Source organism: Mesitornis unicolor, unplaced genomic scaffold (genome assembly GCF_000695765.1).
Source record: "Mesitornis unicolor isolate BGI_N332 unplaced genomic scaffold, ASM69576v1 scaffold4190, whole genome shotgun sequence".
Classification (NCBI taxonomy): Eukaryota; Metazoa; Chordata; class Aves; order Mesitornithiformes; family Mesitornithidae; genus Mesitornis; species Mesitornis unicolor.
This window is the reverse complement of record NW_010157445.1, coordinates 47,096-60,963: the sequence shown is the minus strand read 5'-3', so window position 1 is coordinate 60,963 and position 13,868 is coordinate 47,096. Positions and strand designations below refer to the sequence as shown.

The following is a 13,868-nucleotide window of genomic DNA, read 5'->3' as shown; positions in this document are numbered from 1 at the left end:
TGCCCATGAATGCTTTCGTGGAATTGAAATTCATATTTTGGTTGCCCTCTCGAAGGCTTTCAGCAACCTGAAAAGGAAACAGTTTCCAGTGATATGACCTGAACAGCAATGGGAAGCTCAGCGAAGGCCGATTATTCACTGTTTTTTAAACATGTGGCCTAGGGGCATCAGCCAGCGCCAGAAGTTGCGATGTTCAAGGCACAGAGGAGGAGGTTGCTCATCACGTGCTGGTCCTGAGCATCTCCTTGCCACATGGTGCTGCAGGCAAACTTTCAGTTCTTTTGGGGGCATCCTTGGCACCCACCACCTTACCTGCACCAATCTGCTGCTGTCAGACCCTTCCCCAAACCCACATTGTCTTCCTAACCTGTTCAAAGAACAGCCTTGTAAAATAAAGTGAGCAGTTTGATGCCTGTTTAGCATCTCGATGCAGCACCCAAAGGCAGTCAGGGAGACTCCATGGCAGAGCAAGGGCAGAATGGGGCCTCCGCAGCCTCATGGCATGGCTGTCTCTTAAAGCTGCAGCTTTGCACTGTATGAAGTCCCTGAAATGGGTTTATTATCGCCATTGCTATTTTGCCTTCCCCTCTTGGCCACTTGCTTTGACTCTCCAGCCTGTGGAACTGATCCAAAATTGTTTGCAGAGGCTGAAGGTGAACTTCTCCAAAGACCAAGCTGCAGCCAGCATAACAAGTTGTTCGGTAACAAACAGATCAGCAAAAAAATTATGTACTACTCTACCTGACAGTCTATTCACCAGTAAAACTAAGACATACAAACACCTAATTGCTTCCTTGTCCTTGCTCGCTTCAAAGCTCCTCTTGTCCCTCCATTTCCATCAAGTTCAATCATCCCGTGAAATTACAGCCCACCAGCAAGGACAAAAAGATTGCAGTGCAGCAGAGAGCAGAGCAAACAGCAGTTACACAAACCACTTGGACAGATCGGGCACAACCTGGTACCTGGCCTCCATCGTCTGCAAGAAGCGACAAGCTTTGCAGACGTGCAGGGACCAGTTGGCCCCCACCACAGGTTTCAACCACTTGCGCCACTGGAAGTAGCGCTGGTATCGCTCGGTGTCCTTGCTCAGCTCCCACAGGTACTGTGCCAGGTCCCCAGCACTGGCGAAGTCATCGACGTGGATGAAGGAGTCAGGGGGCAAGAAGCGCTCATAGTTTTCTCGAGGAGGCCCCAACACAATGGGGACGGTGCCAGAGGACAAGGCGTTCCTCCAGAGCTTCTCAGTGATGTAGTCTTCATGCTCTGAGTTCTCAAAAGCGAGGTAGAAGCTGTATTGGGATACAGTGGGGAGGAGCTTGTCGCAGGGCAGGGGCAAGTGATGCTTCCCAAAGACATCCACATCAATGTGTTTCTTCAACTCCTGGTAGTACTTCACCCGATGGGAGCCCACTATCCAGTTGCTGACTACCCAGGCCACCAGCTTGGTCTTGGGTGGGATGCTGAGGAGCTGGGGCTGGCCAAGGAGCTGCAGCTCCCCATAGGGGGTGAAGATGTCTGAGTCCCTGCGGTAAGACATGGTCAGGTTGAAGAGGTTGTCCATGGCACCTAAGTTTGGTGAGTGACTTGGAGACTCCAGGTTGAACCAGATCCAATGCTGAGACGGGTGTCTGGGGAGCTGGGCCAGGCGCCCTGGGTCCCCACACACATCCCTGTGATGTATAATCACAGCATCAGCCTTTTGGGACCACCTACGGCTGACAGTGAAGTGGCAATCTGGGGTGCTGTAAAGCTCCGAGCAGTTTATGAATTTAAAGTGCTGCCCAAAGGGCCACTTCCACAGCAGGATGGTCAGCCCACGTCCACCCTTTGGTGGGCTGCTGGTATTTCTAGCATGGGCTGTTGGTGCAGAGGGACTGAAATTGTAACAGTCTGGCTCAGAAGGCCTGAACTGATGAAAAGAAACAAAGAGGCAGGAGCTGAAGATGAGGCTGAAGAGCAGGAAGATGAGGAGTTTCTTGCAGGAGATCATCTTCCCTTCCACGAACTCCATGACTGGATCTGCAAACACCACAGACAGGACACCAAGTGATGGGTGCACACAGACCCAGCAGGGAAGTGGCTCTGGATAGACAGTTTGGCAGGGAGGTACATATGGAGGCTTCGGTGTGAAGAGCTGAAGTACATTCACCTCCAGCCACCTCTTTGGGGAAAGAAAGGTCACCTCCAGAGCGCCACACACAAGGCGCTTACATGCACACTCACCCACAGGGCACAGCCGCCCCTCTGCAGGCCCCAGGCTTCCTGCCATCACCACCACCTTTCCTTGCCACCCCGTTCTTCCCAACCCTCATTTCCCACAAGAGCAACGAGCAGCCCATGGCGGGGTCCTCAGGACACGCGGTGGCCTGCGCCATCACGGGGAGGCCTGCGACCTCCGCTCATGTGCTCTGTTCTGATTGGCTGACAGGACCGGCCACGCCTTTCCTCTACCTACCAGGCCTGCCATTTTGGTTTGGTCACCGTTTCAGGACAGGGAGCCGCCTGCTTTTTAAGACATCATACTGCTCTGTGATTGGCTCACTGCCATTTCTTGACTCCGTCATTCCCACGTATTCTCAAGCAGCCCTGTGATTGGCTGGCAGGACTCTACCAATGTAGCCTGAAGCACACCAGAATAGTACTCCTATGTCCTCCCACGAGGGGAGGCCCCCACTTCTCACAGTGTCATTCCGCACATATTCTCGGGCAACCTTGTGATTGGCTGCCCACTTCTTTGGACCAGGAAGCAGCTCTGTGATTGGCTGCCTGCTCCTTTGGACTGGGAAATGCTCACATGTAAAAATATATACAATATATAGAATTATACATAAAGGGGTGTACAAATATGTATAAATATATCTATTTAGATATAACTACACTGGCTTTATATATTCTTCTATATATGTATAGTTATGTCTATATTATTATTTATAACCACCCTGGTGTGCAGGCTGTGTTTCCTTGACTTTCAGTTGCTGACATCACTATTTCAAAACAGCTTATCTGTAGTAATTAATGGCCTCATTTGTGTGTTATGCTTCAGTGTCCTGTGAACAGTAGCCACAGCCTTCTGAGCACTGCTAGAACAGGAGCACTGCAGCTCCTGACTGCCTCCATCACAGCACCACCACCACCAGCATGTTTACCACCAGCATCCCGCTGGCTGCTCCTCTGTGCTAGATGATAGCCACAGTCTTTCAGGTCTGCAACACCCCACTGCTTTTACTGAGCCACTTGCTGTGGTTTCTAAAAGCATGGGGCTGCTGTCTGTGTCCCAAAGCCCAGGTTTTGCTGCTTTTGCAGTAATCAGGATAGTCTAACAGGACAGTCTTGATTGCATGCCAACATTGCCCTAAGGACAAGAAAACCTATATAGCACCAGCCTGCACTCCACCATGGTCTTACAAGTAGCTGTAAGATTCCCCCCAGCGACAGGATTTCCAGCAGGAGCTAGTGGTTGTCACCTCTTATCTTGTGTATCAGTGATACCTACAACACTGACAGACACAATAGGAAAGTACAGAGGGAAGCAATGCAATCAGAGGTGAAAACAGATGACTGCAGGTGCCCTCCTGTACCCAAGTGTCTCTCTTACTGCCCAAGTCAGGTTCCTTCTCCATTAACTACTGAAAAAAGAAAAGACTGTTGCAACTCACCTCCAGCCTTGGTCCTGGTGGGAAAGTGTGCTGTGAAGATGAGCACTGAAGTGGATGACACGTCCAGAAAAAGAGGAGAAGAAAGATGTCCTGCAGATGCAGGGAGGGATCAGAGATGTGTTATAGGTGTTCCTCTGTGTCTCAAGCTGCGTGTGTCAGTCACTGCCACCAGAAACATGACACCCAATAATAAAAGCTGTAATAAAGCCAGGAGAGATTCCTCTTTGATGAATTAAGGAACAGTCAAATAAAGCAGCCCACACGTTGCTTGTGGTCAAAGCACACCTTACCATTGAAAGCAGGTCTGCACATGCACTGGTTTGCTTCCTTTCCCAGTCTCAACCCACAGGATTCACTTGTGATACCTTCTCCACCTTGCATTGCAGGAGAACAGTTCTGTCTGGGAAGGCTGGGCAAAGCTGGCATGTAGTGGAGGTGTAGGCATCAGGTCTGCAAGTCCCCTTGCCAGCTAACGGACTTCATGGCACAGCTTCATGGCCACACCAGGCCACATCTCCTGTTCACCTTTCCAGGATCTTGAGCTAAAGCACATCTTGGAATTGGTAACTTCAGCAATCACCATGAGCTTCAGAGCAGATGAACAAGACTGTCTGGGGATCCCTCCTGTATCCAGTGCCACAGATAGTGCTTTGGAGTGACTCCAAGCCAGGTGAATAGGCATTGTACATCACGATCTGTGGACATGAAGAGGTTGTTTGCTTGCTATGGTCAGAGTTAATTGATTTGGCATCGAGCTTGGCTGCACTTGGCTGGGATATAAAAAAGCCATTATGTGTTATTATCAGGCTTAAATACTTTCAGCTGTAAGGATGGATTGTTGGTCTGGAATTAAATTCACATAGAAAGTTTTAATACAGGTTCAGGGTGTTTTGGGTGAGCACAGGTATTCTAAATAGGCAATACCAGGTGGAAGAGTTTACATTTCCAGGCCTTCTACCAGCAGGTGCGTGTTTCCTGGGAACAGAGCTGGAGGTCACCTGAAGTTTATCCAAGTGCCTCCTGCAGACCTGGGAGCACTCCAGCACAGGTGAGAGCAAAAAATGTACCACAGAATGAGGGATAGGGGCCATTACTCATGGTTTGCTCACCCCGGGCTGACCCAGGCAGCCTGAGGGCTCCCAGCTCCTCACCTGGGCCTGAGAAGGTACCAGCCACCCAACTGCTCTGCCTACAATTCCACACCTATATTAGTAACTTAAACAGTATGAGGGCACAGGCTCTGGATTTAATTCACCTGGAGGCTGAAATTTTGAATGGTCCATGGCCAAGCTTTGGCATGATCCAGCTAACACTATGCCAGATGTGACCTGGTCTCAATTTAGGCGTTACCAGGGCAAAAAACCATTCCCTACAAGTAGTCTGCATGTGACCACTCCTTGATGGCAAAAGAATTTCTGTAACATGAACATGGCCCAGACACACTGGTTAGCCTTAGAAGACTTGTCCTACAAGGGTAGATGCAGTCGTGGAGTTCAGACACAGCCACCTTTCCTGCTGCGGATCCATGAGCTCTGCAGCCAGCAGCAGAAATGAAGGCCCTGTGTTCCCAGATGTCCCCAGATGAGATTTTACTCAAGACTGTGGAGGAGAAAGAGGATTTGAGTTTCCCAGCACCATGGGAATCCCCGAGTTGAAGGATCCTGTAGCACCAGGTAAGAGGCTTCAGGCAGGTGGAAAATTTAAGACTTTTGTACCCCTGAAAGCCAGGACCATAAGGAACTTAAGCTCAGCAGGGGTAAATTAAACAAATGAGCAAGTGTGGAGAAGCCATGGAAAACAGTCACAAAACTGTGGATTAAGAACTGTTCTGAGTGGCATATGTGACAGATAACTTAGTCCAAAAGGTGATATGAGGCTGTAGGATGGACAGAACAAAGTGGCCGTTCAGCCAATAGACTTGGCAGGACCAAACATGGTTGACATGAAGACTTATTGTTATATGATTAATAGTCTCAGTAATCCCTACATCTGGAGACAAATAATGCTGTGCTTTGGAGAAGCTTCCTGGTTACTGCCCTTGCTAAACCAGCGAGGAGCTTTGGATGCTGAGCTCTCACCTAGGTGAGAACAGGGAAATGCAAGGACTGAGCTCCCTGTGCCAACAGGGCAAATGTCGCTCACCCAGGGATGCTGGCAGCTGAGACCATTTGCCTTCAAAGGGCTCACCAAGCACAATTGGTCCACAACTGATAATCCACAGTGATGGGTTTGCAAAAAGACTAATAAACTAAATAAATGGGCCAGAGACTAGTTCCTATCCCTGAGGCCAAGGGACACAGCTTGACTCCCATTCCTACTTCCTACTGCTTCTCAGTCAACTGCAGCCGCATCCAGGCTTTTTGCTGGGAACAGTTCCTGCCCTGGGCTATCTTTGGACCATATCTAGATGCTGTTTGGCATGGGGTAAAATTGTACCAAGGTGTGTGCAGTACAGCTGACAATGGGACAGAGTTTAGACCTGTGCCCCGGCTCCACTTAATTTCCCATTGAAGATGTAGCACATGAGGAAAAGCCGTAGTCCAGGGCTACAGCTGGGGGTTGAGTTCTTGGAAGCATTTCTCTAATCAGACAGCTTGTCCCAAGAAAAGACATGAGACTCCAAGAGGACAGGGCACATGTCTCATAGCCCTGTCAGCAATAGATCTCTGCTAATATCAAGGTGTTTAATCTTGCATTAAAATTAACTGGAAAAAAGATCTCTATGTACCTCCAATTCCTTTGAAAAGCATCTGCAGAGTCTGCAAGGGAACAACTCTATGTTTGCCTGCTCCAGTCACTCTGGACAGACTGCAAAGAGCAAGCAAAGCAGTGGGAGGAATGCGGAATTCCTCTGTGAAGACTCACCAGGGAGCTCTGCCCAGGGCACTCAACAGCCATAGTCTCCAACTGCTCCATGCTCATCTCTTGGTGCTCACCTCCCAGTTTTCCTGGAACAAACATGTTTTGGGAGATGATCATCAATAGGTAAATACTCGCATGGATCCAGTGGTAGTCCTAAACACATAGCTGTGCTTCAGTGAGTAGGATGGGTAGATCTTGTCCAAACACAATGACTGTTTATGCTTCCTTCTATCACCCTGAGCCTTTTTGTCTACACAGACATAAAAGCAGCATCAATAGACACTCTGCTGAATTTCTCATGTGGGTTTCCAGCATGAGGGAGGAGGACCAGGGAGATGAGAGGGGACCAACCCCCAAATGTACAACAGGTCCTGAGATGCTGAGCACATTGTTTGTGTCTCACCGTACAACCACATGCCTTGGCTGGCATCCAGCAAAGGTTTCTTGGTCTTCTAGGCTAGACCAAACTCATGGCCCAGCCTAGTAACAGCAGAACAGAAAGATGGAGTCATCAAGAACAAATGTATCAGTGCCTGATCCAAAGCCCTTTAATGTCAGCAGGGAGACAGGGATGGGAGCACCAGCAATCTGCCAGACCCTGCATCCCCTTAGCCATCTGCCTCCCTGGGGAGGCCAAACCTCATTACCACTGACTCTTCCCAGCCTGTCCCATGGTTTTGCTTTATCTATGTTGTATCACCAGTCCTGCACATTTGCCGGGCCCACAGCTCTTCTCAGAGGGCAACACCACCCTTTGGCATGTGTCCAACTCCCTGGGGGGCAGCCCAGGCCAGGCAGCCCCATTGCTGCTGCCCACAGGCTCCAGTCTCCAGAGGAGTGGCAGGGAGCGGCGCAGGAAGGTTGCGAACTGTTTGTATTCCCAAGAACACGCTATTTTCTTCTAGAGAACAAAAAACACAACAATTGCTTGTGCTGCACCCAGAGCTGAACCACGCCACAGGGATGCCAGCACTAATGGCCCTGCTTGCCCAGGCCACATTCACACACAGCACTGAAAGGCTCCAGAGTTCTTCTAAGGAGGAAACAAGTTATTTTTTCGCTATCAGCTTTGGGAATCAGAGACTCTATGTGTTTCCAGCATGGCCAAGTGCATAAATTCAGCAAACAGCTATGTTCATTGTAAGAATTTATGCTCCCTTCCCTGATTCAGTAGCAGCCCAACACATGGTGTGCTGCTCCTCCCACCCGTCCCTATCCTGCCCATTCCTTGAAATCATCAAGCTTCTTTCCCAGATCAAGAGCCAAGATCCTACATTTCTCAGCATTTAGTAATCAGCATGTGATAGCATCAGAGTAGGATTTCAGCAACTGCAAATAGTAACACCTCCGAAATCCATCGTGGTACAAACAGTCCAAACAGACAGACCTGGATACTTAATTAGAACAAAAGCCACTTGGGAACATAGAAACGTCCCTGGTGTCTGATTTTTAAAAGTGTTCATTCCTAGTGCACATGCGATCTGAGAGCTGCCAACAGACAGTTTGCTTGTTTAGAAACATTTCTTCTGTCTCACACAAACCCATCCCATACCGGGCTTGGAGAGGGGAGACGAAGGAGGGAGCAACCATACTCCTGGCTATGGGAATTTGCTTTACTGAGCCTTGCAGTACAAGGTGGTGAGGTCAATTTTCACCCTCCCTTGAAGACTTTTCCAGCCTGTGGCTGGGTATCCCTGATGGCTTTTGAACCAAGGGACAATCGCTGTGAGATCTGGTAGTGTTCATGGAGTCCCAACAGCTGCTTCGGACGCAGTCCATGCCCAGCACCTACAAGGTTCCCAGCATCCAAGTGTTTGATGCTACCACAGCTCTGCTGACTGGAGCTCAGCCGACTGCCCACTGCCAGCAGCTCCACTGCTTCCAGTTAGTTTCATTGTGTCTACGCTTCTGAGCCCATTCCCAGCCCAACCTGGACTCCCAGCATCCTATGAGGATACGGTCTCGAAAAAAGGGTACTATGAAGTTATATCCACAGCTGCACAGCAGCCTGGGAGCAGAGGGCTCTTTTTGTTGAAGGCGTTATGAATAAAACATCAGCGAATTTGGAATCCCTACTGCCATATCTTCACTTTCCTCTTCACTTCTTCCCTGCCTTTTTTCACATCCAACACAGAGGCTTCCCAACATGGTTTCCTCTGGAGAGAACAAGGTTTGACCACCTCTGTGTTCAAAGCTATGCTCAACATCTGAGGACGGCTCAGGGGAGCTCACAAAACAATGGCTATTTCATAGGTTTATGCTTTTTAAGACTAAGAAAGACTACTGCATCCTCCAGCTGGGTCTGGAAGAACATCATCCACACAGGGGCAAGCTGGCTAAAACATACCATCCCAGGAGGTATCAAGGTGGATTTGGGAGCTTTTGTCTGGCTTTAAAATTCAGCAGATGAGGATCTAAGCTCTTCGTTTCCTCTCTGAAATCCTTCTGCACCCACTGCTCTTGTCCCACCACATTAAGAACATGCTATAACCCAGCCTCAAGTGTGAATGGCAAAACAGAGCATGTCAGGGCGTATCAGAGGCAGCTCCAACGCTACCCATAGCCCTGCCATCGCCCTAAGCCTCCACTTCAAAACAGAAGGTAGATAAGATATTGCCTGCTAATGGCTTTCCATATAAATATTAGAACCTTCCCTCTCAACTGGTTTACTCTGTGCACTGACCCCCTCGCCAGGGTCACAGGGAATGGGAAACCGTGGGAGGTCCCCAAGTTTTATAAATGAGAGGGTTTCCCTGCATAGACACATACCATGAGGCACCCGGGAGCCAAAGACACTGATTAATGGTGCCAAGAAGGTCTGTCGTAGGAGAGCAGCATCGGAGCAGTGCTGGAGAGGGATTACCGAGAGATTTAGCAGTTCAGGTGGATTAAGGGTGATTTGTCAGTTGTCTGCCATGGGTCTCCACCTAATAAAATAAAGGAATGACCAAGGGCTGAAAATTCATTTAGCATAGGAGCAAGAGACAAAACATGGTCGTTTCCTTTAGGTCTGATGAAGCTGAGGTTGGAATGTGGGTCCAGGTAGCTAATATAGGTTGATGGGTGGATGCACGGTTAATGTGAGGAGTGGGTGAGGCAGGGGTTACCTCCAGCAGCAACTGGCCATCTCCTTTGCTGCAGCACACGCAGCTCCCATCCGCTTCCCTGGGCCCCCTCCATGCCCAATGGCTCGGCTGTAGCCTCTGTGCGGGCAGGACCCCAGTGTCTTGGGGGCTGCAAAGACAAATCACAGCTCCCCACACATGAGGTAATGACCCAAATCAGAGAAGAGGAAGATTGGGTCTTACCAGACACTACCATCTCCTCACAAGGCATCCTTCGGAAAGGCTGAGCTGCACCCCAGAGACAGCCTGCTTGCCAGCCTGATTCCAAGTCTTCAGCTGCACGTTTTGGTTGCCAGAAGAAAGATTTGGGCAGTGACCCCTCTAATGCCCAGCATCTATTTTTTTCCAAGAAAAGGCCAAGGAAGGGTCTAGAAGGGGAACATGTAATAGACAAGTAGCTAGAAATATAACTAATAAAATTATAATGAAGACCATGCTAGCAACGCATCTCTAGTTTCAGAGGAAATCCAGATAAACAAATAAAGATGCAGTTGAAGGACTACAGGTCTCAGATTGCAAAGAGTAGCATGGGACACATCATTCTATTTTTTCACTCTTGCAGAGGAGAAGGGACCATTTCAGAGTTCTCTGAGTGTGTTTGACTCAAGTTATTACCTCGAGCCTTCCCCAGGGATGGTGCGGGCAAGAAAGAGCCAACGACGCAGCCAACCGCCCTCCCCCAGCTAATGAAAACCAGCGCCCAGCAAGGGTTTGTCAGGAAAGCACAAAGCACCCCCGATGGAGTGGGAGCGATTTGGGAGCTGGGGTTGGGCAGGCGCACTGCCACGCCAAGACAGCTCCCAGCTGCTGTCTGCTATATGTAGCCATTTCTCTACAGGGTTGACAAGTCCATAGTAACTCCAGGTGAGCACCATGGGCTCAGCCTCCAAAATCCTACCCAAAACCAGTGACAGAATCCACCAGGAGATGCTTTGGTAGAGCCAAGGATCAGACAAGCTGTCCATCCGACTTCTTGAGATCTCATTTGGGGCAAACCAGGGGACACTGTTTCATTTATTTCAAAATGCTTCATTTTGGACTGCAGCGAATTGGGCTGTTTTGCTGTTGATTTTCACATTGTACTATGCTGACCCTCAAGTTTCTAAACAGAAGTCACTTCCAACCCCAAAAGGGAAAACCTTCCTCTTGCAAATGGAAAATGCAAACATTTCCGTTGTGGCCACAGGTTTCTTTTTTTCCCCACTCCACTAAAATCTTTCCGCATTGAGTAATTAATATGCAATGACCCTTAGCTGCAAAAAAGGGTTCAAATCAGCCTTTCTATGGCCTTTCCCATAGCCATAATTTTGAGAAGCTGCTCCCAGGGTGCTCCAAGGTGTCTGCTCCCAAAATGATCGCTCTTTGCAGAGCCTGAGGGAAACACCCTGCTCATGGTGCCCATCTCAAGTTTGTGGCAGGGATAGGACAAAATTCAGGACACATGCAAGACCTAACAAGCAGCGCATTTTCTCAGTGTTTGGCCACCGTTGGTTGAGAGGGATGAACAGCCAAGAGGAAATCTGAAGCTATTTTGGCCATTGAAAATACGTGGCAGCCACCTCACTTTTCTGCTTACAGATTGACCAAACCACTGTTTTTTCGATGCTTTGACTGCCACCACTGATCCAAACCAAGTGTCCCAGCAGCCCAAGAGGGGCCCCGTTCACACGCTCCCTCGCCAGGACCATGCTCGGACCTGGCGGCAGCATGGAAGCAGGCTCAGCTGGTTCCCATCCCCGTCCTCCCAGCAGCTGCCCCCAATGAGCTCCAGATGCGGGACTGGGTCTGCAAGGGCACAAGGCACTGCGCTAGAGGGAGAAGGCGGAGGCAGCTGAGGCTGCTGCTTTTATCTCCTTCGCTTTGTTTATGAAAAGAGAATTAGCGCATGGTTGCCAACAATTTACTCTGGCAAGGGTGCTCTTCCAGAAATACTTTTACTGCTGTCACAGCAAGCAGACATGGCTCACCTTCCATTGGCTTTCTCACCACCAGCCAGGGTTGCTGAGACCCAGGACCCAAGAGTTTGGGAGTCTAATTGCTGGGGAAGCTGCGCTTGAGCCCATCCCAGTCTCTCACAGAGAGGCTGCATGGGTGAGTGACCAAGAGGCCAGGAGTCCAGCAAGGACAGCAAAGCTCGCTCTGCTCAACCACCTTCCCAGAGGTTTCTCTCCCTTGGGCACAGGGCATCCCACTGACTCTGCCTTTGGGGTATCCCAAAAGCTGTAGCATTCCATGAGTCACATCCTAACAGAGATTCAAAGCCCTGCAGTCCTCTGGGGATGGAGTCCTGGATGCTGGGATGCAGGAGACTCTTCAAGAACCTGCACCACAGAACTTAAGAAGGCACCACTGCGGTAACCGTGGGGAAGAGGCATTCAAAATTTAGTATTTTAGAGCAATTCAATAGTGCTTTGAATGAAACGGAAAGCTGGCAACAAGTACTGTCCTCAGGCTGCAGAACATGCCCTTAAGCAGGGAGCTCACCTGTGCTGCTGTGCTGCCCATGGACATCATGTTTCTGGAGAGCTCTGCTGGATTTGGGGCAGGGTGGGAATCCATAAACTGGAAGAAGCTGAAGCCCCATTTCCCAGCAAGATGGGGTTGGTGGTTTTTTCCTCCCACTACTGCGTAGGCCTGCTGATAGATAATTGGATTAAGAGCAAGCCAGCATCTGCTCAAGGTTATTTATTGCTTTTAAGAGGCAAGCTTTATTTGGATTTATTCTTGTCTTACCTTATTTTTGGTGCCTGCGTTGAGTCTGAGTTATGGAAATGTCCTGGATGCACCAGCATCCTCCCTGCGTGGCGTCAAACATTTGCCAGGCAAAGGCAGCCCCGTGTTAGCCCTGCCAAAGCCTCCCCTCTCTACAGCTGACGTGAGCATCCTCCCACACTTCCCAAGCTGTTTGCCAGAATCGTGGTTTGTCACTCTCTCCAGGGGAGGTGGCATGGGGTGAGGTGACCCATGGGGGATGCTCTGCAGCCCTGCTAGCCACCCACCATCCTTTCCTATGCCACCAAGGGTTTGCAGGAGGAACTCCTCTAGGATTCCTGCCTCAGCACATCCCACATGCCCAGGAGACCGTGGCATGGGGCAGGACGGGGGTGGTCAGGGCTGTTATTTAGGAGAGGGATTGGTGAAGGGTAATGTCAATAGCTTGAGATTGGATTATCCTCATGCCAGAGTCTCAGTGGGTAAATCACATCCCTCTGCCCACCCATGGCAGCACAGCACCAATGATGCCCAGATGCTGGTGGAGCTGGAAGTAAGGAAAGACCTACCCATGGTTCCCCTTCTCCAGCCGGTGCTCAGCTCTCATTGCCAGAAAGGACTTCCAGTCCCATTTCTTCCAAAGTTTCCCTTCCAGGACCTTCCAGTGGCAAAGGCTGGACCAGAGGCATGGGGTCAGCAGGACTGGGGTGGCTCCCAGCCCAGCTGAAAGACAGAGTCATATCCATGAGGTGTGGCCATGGAAAGGGAAGGGGAAGAAAATGCAACTGGGACCAGACAGGGATGAGCAGGGTGGTTTGTGCCCATAGCAGCCACCGGACACCTCGACTGGTTGCAAAAGCACATGCATGCAATTTCCCAGTGGGCAGGAACACCCTTCTGGGCTGTCCTCTTCACAGAGGCACTTTTTCCTTACATCTTCAACCTAAATATTGAGGATTTTTTTCTCTCCCAATTCAGCTCCAGGCTCTTTTCCACAGCACTGCTGGGAATGAGTTGGGCCAGGAGCCCCCCATTCCCCAGGAGGCCTGGCCAATTTGTTTTACTCACTCTTATTCACTACGGCTCTGCCAAGAAGGTGCTCAGTATTTTACAAGCCCCACAAGAGCCCGTCTGTCCAGAGATGTGATTCTGGACAGCTTCTTGCATGGACTGGCATAAACCCAAACTTCACAGATTTAAACCTATCTGTTTGGAATGGGATTAAGCAGAAATAAGCAGCTGTTTTGCAGAATAACAATGAGAGCACAGGATCCGTGCTCTTGCTTGGCTCACCAAGGGCTTCCTGGGGAGACAAATCCTAAATCACAGTGAGGGGAGCCCATCCCGCCGGCAAGTCCTTCCCCAGCACCAGGGAGGCTGAGACAGGCGTGGGAGGGGGGCGTTGCAATGGGTTTGTTTTGGTGTCCACCCTCCCAAGTGGGTTTTAGTGGAAGTATTTTATAACCCTTAAAAAAAAAATGAAAGCAAAGAGTTACCACTAAAGTATAGTGTT

The 13,868-nt window shown here is 49.8% G+C and overlaps 1 protein-coding gene across 1 annotated transcript; it reads right to left on the bottom strand.

Moving 5' to 3' along the window:
• Positions 1-922: 922 nt before the first annotated feature.
• Positions 923-2,011, bottom strand: LOC104537212 (galactoside 3(4)-L-fucosyltransferase-like). The gene has a single exon (XM_010180030.1). The coding sequence runs from the start codon at positions 2,009-2,011 to the stop codon at positions 923-925; it is 1,089 nt and encodes a 362-aa protein (XP_010178332.1).
• Between the last annotated feature and the right edge of the window lie 11,857 nt (positions 2,012-13,868).

What these genes read in the sequence shown, in the direction of transcription:
- LOC104537212 (XM_010180030.1), bottom strand. Translation starts at nt 2,011, where the DNA reads ATGGAGTTCGTGGAAGGGAAGATGATCTCCTGCAAGAAACTCCTCATC.